The sequence below is a fragment of the Trematomus bernacchii genome, unplaced genomic scaffold, assembly GCF_902827165.1.
Source record: "Trematomus bernacchii unplaced genomic scaffold, fTreBer1.1, whole genome shotgun sequence".
NCBI lineage: Eukaryota > Metazoa > Chordata > Actinopteri > Perciformes > Nototheniidae > Trematomus > Trematomus bernacchii.
In genome coordinates, this window is record NW_022987313.1 from 9846216 (window position 1) to 9858125 (window position 11910).

The following is an 11910-nucleotide window of genomic DNA, read 5'->3' on the forward strand; positions in this document are numbered from 1 at the left end:
AAAAAAATGTAAATACCAACAGAATACATTTGCATGTGTTATGACTTTTTGGGTGTAAGAGCATCAATACAGGAGTTATCAAAGGGTTGGAGCAATTTGATATGATACAGATGTTAAACTGTGCATCTTGAATACAACAACGGTCTGCGTAAAATAATTTCAGTATTAATCGATGGCATATCCTGCATAAGCACATCCATTTTGGGGGAAAATACTAGTATTTCCTTATGTTTTAGAATATATTTACACTGTCACTGTTTGTTTTGGGGCACTTTTATAATGTCTTCCATTTCCAAAGTTATAAACATCCACTATAGCAGAACAACTGATTAATTAGCAACATTGTAAATTGTACCAGCTCCTTGATACAGTTTTAATACTTTTGATACTGGGTAAAATTCAAGTTCATGAAGTCTACATTAACAATAGAAAGAAACATACCTAACAGCCATTATCCTAGAATAAAAAATAGTTCATGTCAGTTTGGAGCTGACCACAGGGTTTTGTCCATACCAGTAAAGTTTCTCCTCAATCCTTTTCTTCTTCCACTGGCAAAGTAAGAGCATACGGAAGGTCTTTTGGAAAGTCTTGTTACAAAGGGCGTAGCACATGGGATTGACGGTGCTGTTGACGTAGCACAGCCAGTAGCCCAGATGCCAGAGGGAGGGGGGAATGCATTCTGGGCAGAAGGTGGAAATAAGCACCATGATGTTATATGGCGTCCATGTTAGGATGAAGGCCAACAAGATAGCGCTGAGAGTCTGAGCTGCCTTCCTCTCCTTGATCAGCACCATCCTCTTCCTCTTGGTGATCTGGTTCTTCAGTGTGGCGTCTATGGTCTTCGCCGTCGAGGAGGTGGATGGAACGCTCATGGACTCAGCCGAGGAGAAAGTCGATGATGCCATTTTGGTGTCTCCATTTTTGATGTGGTTCTCCACGTCAGTGTCTTTGGCCACGGGCTTAAATTTGTAGGACACACACTTGCCGCTCTTCTGAGAGTTGCTTTTGGGCGGAGTCTGAAAGTAGCAATCCTCCACATAGCTACTAAGCTGCTCGCTCTCGCTGCCCACTCCGCTCTTGAGGGTCTCACAAGCCTGGTTCCTGAAGGAGGGTTGCAATCCCCCTGGTGACACTGGCCTGTCCTCGTCCTCTGACGAAGCGTAACTGTTGAAGGTGGTCAGCTGACCAGCTTTGGACCACTCGTCATTGGTGGTGGCTGCTGATTTGGCCGCATGGCTTCTGCTGGAGGAAGACCAAGAGGCTTGATTCCTGTCATGCGATGTTGACCTTAATTTACAGCTAAAACAGGATCCGACAATGGTCTTCTGAGGCGGGGGGACCCCAGGCTCGGTGGGATAGGTAATCCCCTGCAGCTCAGCCAGATCTTTGGTCCTTTTCTCAGTCTCCTTGTAGATTCGACAGTACAGAATTGTCATGACTGACACGGGAATGTAAAAGGCGGCGATCGCTGTCCCAAAGGTTATCACAGGCTCGGAGAGAAACTGGATCTGGCATTGCTTCTCATCGTCATTCCTTTTTCCGACAAAGTACTGCCAGCAGAGAATAGGTGGGGCCCACAGAACAAGTGACACCATCCACGCCAAACCTATCATGATGCCAGCTCGTTTGGGAGTCCTCTTGGCCCTGTAGGTCAGAGGTCTGGTGATGGAAAAATATCTGTCGAAACTGATTACCAAAAGGTTCATGACAGAGGCATTACTGGCTACATAGTCCAATGCCAACCACAGGTCACAAGCAAGGTTCCCTAAGGCCCAGTAGCCCATCAGTATATACGAGGTATACAGATTCATGGAGAAAACACCTATGATTAGGTCAGCAGCTGCCAGGCTCAGCAGGTAGTAATTATTCACCGTCTTCAGCTGGCTGTTGACCTTAAAGGAGAGCATCACCAGCACATTCCCTACAATGGTGATGAGGCTGACTATAGCCGACACGGTGGCAATGGTAATCACCTCCCAGAGACTGTGACTGACCGGGTATCCTGACTGATCCATTGTGGCATTTAAAGTTAAGTTCTGCATGCTATCTCCTTCTATTTTCTTCTGGTTTATTTGTATCCAACCATGACAAGAGTGTTGGGACTTTTCATTTTCAAGAAGATCTCCTGGTAAGAAAAGAAAGCAAAAATGTTAATCTGGAGCCATTCAGACAGAGATGTTCCATTTATAGCCACTGGATGGCATCAATTCATCATGTTGAGCATCACACACTCATGCTTGGCTAGATACTAAGGAGTAGGAACATTGAAAGGATTGTGTTTTGCTTTTTGAGACTTAATGTTTGTGTTTGGCATATATGCTTAACAAATGGATAGCATTTACTGTTGACAATTATATATCATGTTGGTGAAGGCTTGTTTTCTCTAATATTTGTTGCTCTCATCGTTAAGGAATTCTGTTAAGCTATTGTACTACATGCAGCTCACACAACTATATCAAGCTCATGTGAGTATACCCATATGGTGTTTTAGGCAAACATCTGTGGCACATTCAAATAAATCCAGGCCATTGCACAATTGTGTTATTTCTTTGCTCTAAATCTGTTCTGCTTGCATAAACTCAATTTGTAGTTCACTAAGATGGACATAACTTGATTAAACAAATTATGATAGTGATTTTGGTTTATTTGGTCCTTATGTCCTTTGTGCTTACTAGCTTTACTTTTAGGGTTCTTGACTAGGAATGTTTAACTAAGCAAAAATAAAACCAACTTTAGTCTAAATGAGCCAATACTATCAAAAGAGTCATTTAATGTGTTTGAACTCACAAATGCAGTTGGTGCCCAACTTAGAGTCTTGTGAATCATACAAATCTGCCTACGTGTCAAACTAGCTGCCAGCTAATACGTCAGCCATGCATACTATTTCTGCAGTGTTTACTAAATGTTTAAGAGTGATGGCCCTAAATGATCAAATGAGCAGATATTTTCTGAGTGGAAAGCCTGTGCAGTTCCATAGTTGTGCAATATATTCACTTTAGCAACAGAAGCATTTTCAGTTAGCATATGTTATCATTTCCCGCTTTAGAACAACACTTGAACTCCTAATTTTTAGAAACTTCCAGGTCTCCAAAATAATTACAGAGGTATGTGTATACAATTAAGTACATTAAGTAAATCTTGGGTTTTAAAAATCACAAGTATACCGACTCGTCTTGGTTTTACACAATGATTAAGCATTGTTGTCATGGGTGATTAAGCAGTGTTCATGCTCGGTGCAAATGTCTGATACTATCAAGGTGGTATATCACTTACATCAAACTACACACCCTGCACCATTAGAGGGCAGCCAACAACCTCCACACATAGAAACTAACATGAAAGCACAATTGGCCCCTTCACTCTCAGGTCATTACAGTGGGGTGCATGATATTTTTTATCCCAGGGTGCTGGACGCACCAATCGATAGTGGCTGGGGGTTTACACTCCTTTGATGGCAGCGCTTGTACACTCCAGGTCTTATGTGGGGATGGTGGGGGGTGGGGTGGGGACATGTAATGCTGTTTCTCTGCCCACGTGTGCCTGCGCACCAACACTCAAAAAACTACATTGAGGATTATTTCTGTGGATCTGATATTACTCAAACTTCACTGTTTGATGCTCCAAACAAAAAGTCTCTGCCTGCCTCCCTGTTTATGCCGGCGCTGTACCAGTGGTTTTTTAATAGCTGAGAAGCTTTTGGAAGGTCATGCACAGGGCGCAGATGCTGGGCTGTAAAACATGGCACTGAAATGTACAGATTTTAAGCAGAGCAAGTGGCACAGCTTAAAATACCAATGCCGTAATGTCCAGTTGGTTGAGGTATTCCCCAGGAGAGGAGTGAGGAAATGACACTGTAGAATAGTATACACAGAGACTAGCATCAAGCTCAAACATTGTATAGTGCCATCTTTGTTTCCCTACAGAATATAATTATTTGCATATGCAAATGTTACAAATAGTGGAATTGCACTCAAACCCAGGGGATTTGATGCTGCTTCAACACATTTGATAAAAACTCTCAAGGCAAGAGAAAGACCACATGGCACTGTCATGCATTTGTAGGTCATGAAAGCCAAGGCATCAAAGCATAAAAATGTGTTGTCCCCTGGGTTTGTTTCGAACACACGGGTCCAGGTTGGCAACTTCGTAGAACAAAGAACTTAGGTTACTAAAGGCTGGCTGTGTTATAGGGTCCCTGCAGTTTCCCTGTTGCATTGATCATGAAACAAAGGTTGCTGAAAAATAAAAAAATGTCTTCAAGCCCTTACTGCATGACCTATGAGTATTTTGCAATTCTTTTCCACTTAATCTCTTATTTCTCATGTACTAGGAAACACTCTCCTAACTGCTCTCTGTAGAGCTACTCCTTAAATTGTTTGCAATTTTAACCAAAAATGTATTGCTTTGGACAGCATCACTATCCGGTGAGAAATAACTTCCTCACTCATTGGCAATTGTTTGACAGTGCCAGGTTTGCAGGAGTGCTACCGACAGCCTGAAGCCCACACAAATAACATTCCAGTCACCATGGGGGTCCGCTTGCAGGACTTGTATCGGCTCTCATCTTGTTGTAAAAGGATATTTCAAATCACATCACTCAAAATCCCGACATCATAACACTGTTTAGTTTAGCATAAATCTATCCCCAGATCTATCTGCTATTTCCTGGTGAATAATCATTCGGTACCAATTGTTTACCTTCATAATGAATTAAAATGGTGTTGGTTTTTAAACTTAAGATATCGTTTTTTCCATTTAGCTGGTGGTTGGTGTTGCTACCTTGGTTGAAAGGTCCCCCACTTTAGTCTTCGGTAAAATATAGAACTATTGGATCAATTACATGACATTTAGTGAAGATATTTATTGAACTTTGTATTGTTAAAAAAAACACCAGAGACACATTTCACTAATTGTGCCTTTTAAATAGTAAACATCTGCTTGTTGGCATTGTAATTGTTAGCATGTTAGCATGTGGACGTTAGCATGCAGATGTAAGCATGTAGCTTGAACATCAAGAGAAGCCTCACAGAGCCATTTGTTTATTTTGTATATACAGCGTAGCCACTCTGAAGTGTTCAATGATTAATTTAAACTGTACGGACATACAGTAAGGCAGTGTTGTAGGAATTAAACCCAAATACCCCAGTGGGTATAAAAATAGTCCAGGCATATGTTCCCTTATCCAGGACAAAAAGGCTGAACCATCAGTGATTAATTTTGATGCCACAAAAAAGTAAAACAATAATGATAGCAGCAGGAATTTGAGAAACATAGAAATTGCTGACTCACTGATGACTGTTGTGTTGCTAAGCTTTCACACCCACAGAAAATACTTATACCTCCGGACCTCAACAGGTGAAGCAAGTCAAGCTTGCTAATAGCTTCTAAATCGAGGCAGGAAGTGTTTTAATGGTACACTCAGAGTGTGGGTTAAATATGGACTCTGCATTACTATAAATAGTGCATATGGTCCGGTGTGGCCTCTAGTTGGACTTTTCAGGGATGCAGTTTGGAATCAAATGTATCCTACGGTGGGGGAGAGCTTTGTGAGGCTGTCTGGGTCAGAGGAAAGGGGGAGGTTTTAAAAACAAAAGCAATGCTGCAGAATTTCGTAGCACATCGCCTATATTGGGATTGGGTTATACAGCGTATGAGGATAAAATACCCTTGAGGCCATGTAATGGTGCAAAGAGGTCTTGCATTCACTCTTGCCCAGAAAACTCATTACATGTACATCCTTAGAGTATAGACTGCCTCCTGAAATATCTTGTTAGCTCTGTATGCATAAGTGATGGTCATTGATCCACTGATTAACAGTGTCCAGTCGGTGAGGCAGGTAGCACAAATCGGTTCAGAGCCTTCACACTGAGTGCAGAGGTGGACATGTTGAAGGGTGGCTTCCTGCAGGTCCTCTGGCACCTGGCCACCAGTGCTCCTGCTCAGGCCCCACTCACACGGGAACGTTTGCGTTTATGCACAGTATGCGTATTCAAAAAAGTCTTCCGTTCACATGCATTCGTTTCATTTAACGTGTCTGTTCAAACGAGGCCGCTGGAAACGCTGTAGTACATATGCCGTGGCGCTGTAACTTCCGCCAAATTACACCAAAAGCAGCGAAGAAGAGCAGCCCGAGCAGCCCCGCCGCAATGTTGCCATGGCTACCCTTCTGTTTATGCCCCGCGGTGTATTTAGCAACATGTAGTTCATGTAATTCTCCATGTCCACTTGTTGCTGATGGTTGTGGTAGAGGAGCTGTAGATTTTGCACTAATATCTGTAGCATGGTCAGTAGCAGTAGCACTAGCAGTAGCTACTGACAGGAGGAAGTGTGTGTGGCGATTGCTGGTATTCAGCGGGATATAGTAATTTCCTCAGCATGTAAATATATGGATAAATGCAACGGGGAAGTTAACTGAAAGAAACCGAATCTGTGGATATTGCATCGACCGACCAAGAAGCACGTCTCCGTGGAGAGGACCCGCTCAGAAAGAGAGATATTCTCTACAAACACCGGGTGAGATCGCTCCTTTGTCAATATAATGGATCAATGCATGAAATCTGACTCTGTTTATTTTGTTTAAGGAGTATATTGGGCGTTAACAATTCTGGTTTGCCTTTTATAATATTATTTCATTCAAGAACCCCTTGTGCGTTTAATTAACACAGCTATTTTTGATAGTTGCTACAGCAGTGAGCAGGAGAGGTGGGGAGAGGCGGGGCTATCGTTATTTTTTCAGGAAATATTCGTATAGAGGTGATTACACGGACTCTGTTGACCCCCCAGAGCGTTTCGTTTGCAAATCTATCCACCTTGGGACCCGTTATCGTTTGTGGGGTCAGTTTCTATCGGCCTCGTGTAAATAATAGGGCTATACGCACGCGAAACTATGCAGATAAAAGCAGTTTTCTCCTCGTGTAAACGGCGCTCAGTGGCTTCATACACCGGCCCCCCACCAGGCCCCCCAGTCATACCTTGTTCTACACTCTCCTTTGTTTGGAAACACGAAAGCAAAGAGAGCGCGCATGTGTGTGGCATTTGTGGAAGAAAGGGAAAAAGATAAGAGAGACCAGAAGAAGAAGAAGAAGTAGGAGAGAGCCAAAGAGATGCAAGTCAAAGCAAAGGAGGCAAAGGACGCCATGTGTGTCTGCGTGGAGAGCAATCTATGTATGATGTGCAAATCAGCCCAGAGCTTTTTGGCACAATAGTTCTTGCATCCTGTAGTCAGCAGCACTGACCCATGGTTAAGATTCCTGCATATGTGTCTTTCTGAATGAGGACACAAGAAATGCTTGAATAATTATGTGAATCAGGCATTGGAGGAGAAGCAAAGAGGATTATAAATGTTCACATGTAAGATCCGGCTCCTAAACATGCAACCTGAAATATTCATAAGTGCGTCACTGTGGGTGGTACACGATGTGTACTTTTCTTCTTTTTGTGTATTTAGAGCCTAAATATTGTACGCCACTAAAACTGAGTTTAAATCAAGTAAAAACTTGAAAAACATTTCCTCTCCGCTGGGAAATGGTAATCAGATGAATATTATGATCTGCTAAAGGACACCCTGCAGTGGGTTTGGCAGCTGCTGAAGGGCATACAACGAATTTGCTTAATGCCTCGAGGAGTTCATTTTTATGAGCAACAACAACATTTCATTAATGATCATCGTTTGGATAATGATCTAGCTATGAAGTCATTTGCATTTTCTTTAATGAAGAGTTCTCTAAATGTGAGTGTCTTTCTCTGTTTGAGCCTCTGGGTTGTCTGATATCACCAACTCATAACACGCCCAATCTTCTCCGTAATGATGTCTGCAAAAACAAGGGTAATGGTTGGAATAACCTCCATGCTGTTCAAATATTAAGTTTCAGTTATGGTTGGAAGTAAAGCACTTACTCAGAAACACATGAACATTAAGCTACTATCTCAGTTTGATAATATAGTTCAAATCTAGCTAACTGTCTGATGCTGTAGCATTTCCCTACAGGACATTTGCAAAATCACATTTGAAAAAGACAATTTACGGGTCAAATTGCCAGTCAATGCTAGTGGTCTACAATCCATTCACGATTCTTCCAAACCAACCATTTCATTTTATGGCGGCTACTTTTTATTTGAAAAGAACCCCAGAACCTTTGTTCATTGGTTGAAGCACCTCAGAAAATCTCTGGGGACTGGATGGACTCGTTAAAATCACGCTTCACTGCTTAATCCTTCCGTGTTTAGTCATTTCCACTTAATCAACGAGAGAGGGAGAAATTAGGTGAGAGCAATGTGCTTTAGCTTTTGAAAACATTTTTTTTTGTTTTGGGAAAAACAGGAATTTAAAATATCAGAACCAGCAAATTAAAAGAGGATAGCATTTTTGAATTGTTTAAGATATTTTTAAGACAACAAATTGACAGGAAATAGGAGTAAAGGGTAGGTAAAAATAGGTTAGGAGAATATATGAAATAGAAATAAGTGGAAGAAGGATGATGGTATAAAATATACATGCTGCTATATGGGGAGGCTTACAGACCCTCAAACACAACACAAACACACACTCAATGTCTTTAGAGATAAGCTTAAAATAGGCTTTAACATGTATCTAATTTGTGATTTAATAATACACTTTTCTATATAAAGTCTGCCAGAAGAACAGATGCACGCACATCTTTCCGGCAGCACATCCTCTGTTGCCTTCATTAAGTAAAAGGCTACATTAAAAATACATGCCGAGACCTCTCAGACATGCACTTGTGCACACATGACGCTGTTTCCCCTGAAATCCAGGTCATGCCTTTGTGCATTAATCAAAAAGGGCATACTCAATCAATCATGATTCTCTGACTGCGAAACAAGTCACTGATGTAAAGGGGGGAAGGGGGAAACGAAAGATGAACATACTCACAGTAGACTTTCATCAGTTTCACAGTCTCCTGTTTAAGCGCAGGTTGTGTATCCTGTTGAGAGTAAAGTTCACGGTTAATCCCTTTGTTTTGCCTGGGAAGCCTTCAGGTCAAGTGTGGCGCTGAGGATCACAACACAGTTGGAGAGAGGATTGAGGTGGATGCGAAAATCCTGCCGACTTGACCCTCGCATGCCAGAGGAGTCCGGGGTACAACTGTGAGAGGAGAAGAGAGAACGAAGAGGAGGAGGAGGAGGAGGGTGGACAGCCAGGAGGATTCGGTCATCCCTGTTCAAGAGGCGCAGAGCACAGCATCACGTTCCCTTTGGCCATTCAACGCAGGCAACTCGATGAGTAAAGTATCCTCAAGTTGCAGCATCCTTTGGTTATTCATAAATGAGTATAATCTACCCAGGAACCTAAGAAAGAGGACAGGAGAGAACTTTCCTCCCAGTCTGAGCTGAGCTTGATGAACTGCCTCTCAGCCAAGTTGAAGCAGAACGTCAGCGAGAGGCTGCCTGACGCCTGAGTCCGGTCACTGCTACTGCCACTCTGCTCCTGCCGCTGCTTCTACTCTGGCTGACACACACGGATGTAGCTGACGTTGGCTTGCTGGGTGGAGAAATTCCCATAGGGCTGAATGGTTCATCGTGTTTCGGGACTGTGCATGCAGTTTAGACCACAGAGTGTGAGAGGGAGGAAGGAGAGGGAGGGGGGAGGATGAAAAGGAGGTGGCTTGGTGGCTTCTTAGGGGTTCTTTTAGGAAGGTGTGGGCGGAAGAAGGGAGTGTGTGTGTGTAGGTGGTGGTGGTGGAAGTGAGGGTGGTGTTTAGTCCGAGCAGTCAAGCCGAATCCTGCTTTTGTGTGGTTGTATCAACCCATTAATTACCTCCAATGGCATGTCTTTTGTGTGTGTTTGTACGGAAAAGCAAGAAGAGACAGTGTTGGAACAGCATATCAGCCAACTCATCTGCAGAGCATAAAACGCCTCTGCTGCCTTTGTGCTCCCATGGGAGAGCGCTGACATGGCTGGGCCAGATAAGCACACTACTGAAGTGACAGATGTTTTTTATTGGGACATTTGTATGGGTGTTTGTGTGCGAGTGCACGTGTTTATACTGCATTGTGCTGATTGGAAAATGATTCGTTTAGCATCCTGGATTGCTATAAAGTCCTTATATGTTTTAATACAGATGATGGCTGCTGATTGGTCCCATAAGCTCCCATCATATCAGATGAGAGATGCACTAATAAATCCAGTTGCTGCCACAATATTACTTTGAATTATAGAACACACGGGAGGTATTGTCCCTCTTTTTAATTTATGGCTCTGGATTATATTCACAAGGTCACAGGACAAAGCTGGCTCTTGATACGGTACTCGCTCAGAACGGTCATTTATTGTGTAGTCGAATAAAGGAAATATGAGGGGTTGTGGAAGGAATAACTAACAGGGAAATAAGAAAATAAATGTCTGTTTATTTGTTCAGACTTTTCTCAAACCTTTGCTTTCTTCAGGGTCATTTCAAATCTAAATTTGCTTGAAACTATTTGGAATACAATGAGTAAGTAAAGTGTACTTTTATAAGGTGTTTCTGAAAGACAAAAGAAGGACACAAAATAGAGAATAATAAAGAAAAGAACATAATAACATTTGCCAATTATTATAATGTAGAAATATGTTAAAGACCCTCTGAAGAGCTGCTCTGTGTGGAAGCTGCTTAGTGCACTGTAGATAGACGACACTCCCCCATCCTTCAATTTGACATTTGTCATAATGCAGCTCTAACCCATGATATTGCGACCATGTCCGAGCTATATTCCAATGACATGATTGATGCGTTTCATGAAATCCCTGTCACGTCTGTTCCACAGAGCAGCGTCTATGCCTCACGCCCCTCCACCCTGCCTGACAGTCTAATCTAATGCTATCTCCAGGCAGCTGGCCAAAGGACAGACACCTGGCTCATCATTACCGTTGAATCGCTGACCGACACAAAGTTTAGAGCATCGTCATGTTTTTTATGTGAGACATCCACACATTAACACTTAGAGCTGCAGGTTCTCATATCGTGCTTTACAAGCCCATTCATATTGATTATATTTTTGAAGATGTCTTATTGATTAAATCACAAAAGTCAATTAGAAGTAATGTCAAGCTTATGTGTTATTAACTTTCTCATTACAACTGATCAGTACCTGAAATAAAGCTTGACCTTTAACATTAAGCCCACACAAAATTATAGTTTTTCAATACACTTAACCTAAAAGTGCTTTACCTTCCATCTTTTTTTTTTGGTTTCGGTAATCCTTGCCTCATCCTCTCTGGAAAACAATACTCACAGGTTATCTAACGATAGCAGATGTCAGGGAAGCACTGCTATCATTTTCTGCTCATCTGCATCCTGGAGGAATAGCAGCTTTTGCACAGGTCACTGTCTGATCACCGCATGCCTGTGAGAGAGACAAGATGGGAGAGGACATCAACACAGCCAGGGATGGATTGCATCTGTCCTCAGTCCACAGGGGCTTGCTTATCTTCCGACCCAATTGTGCACCCATATGCTGGAGGAAAAATAGATCAGTTTTTCGATTTTTCCTCCTCAAAAAGTGTTTGTGCTTTAGGCAATAGATGTTTCCAGAATTTAAACTAATACATTATCTTTATTTAGCTAAATACTGCCCGTGGGTTTTTGATTTGATTTGTTATTTGCCAAATTAGCTTGCATCACTATAAACAATAAAGCTCCAGCAGAAAAACCTGAATCAATCAATAGCTCACTCTGGAGCCCGCTTTAATCTTGTTGATCCCCGGCAGCATACGTGTCTCTCCACACTGCTGAAAGGATCGAATCTTCTGATGTCCTTCTCCTATCAAAGCTTTGATGTGCAACAATGTTTATCTGCCGTCGTGCCTGCCTATTCCTTTTCTTTCTGTCTCCCTCCGTCCCCAAGCAACAACTCCTTTTTGACATAATGATTTGCCAGTTCCTTGTAGCCTACTGTTTCAGTGAATTTACA

The 11910-nt window shown here is 42.3% G+C and overlaps 1 protein-coding gene across 1 annotated transcript; it reads right to left on the reverse strand.

Moving 5' to 3' along the window:
• Positions 1-27: 27 nt before the first annotated feature.
• chrm5a (cholinergic receptor, muscarinic 5a) lies at positions 28-9431 on the reverse strand. Its single transcript, XM_034126136.1, has 2 exons — positions 8894-9431; positions 28-2125 (listed from the first exon to the last, which is right to left on the reverse strand). Exon 2 carries the CDS (start codon positions 2040-2042, stop codon positions 474-476), a length of 1569 nt encoding a protein of 522 aa, XP_033982027.1. The 5' UTR covers positions 2043-2125; positions 8894-9431; the 3' UTR covers positions 28-473.
• Positions 9432-11910: the final 2479 nt, after the last annotated feature.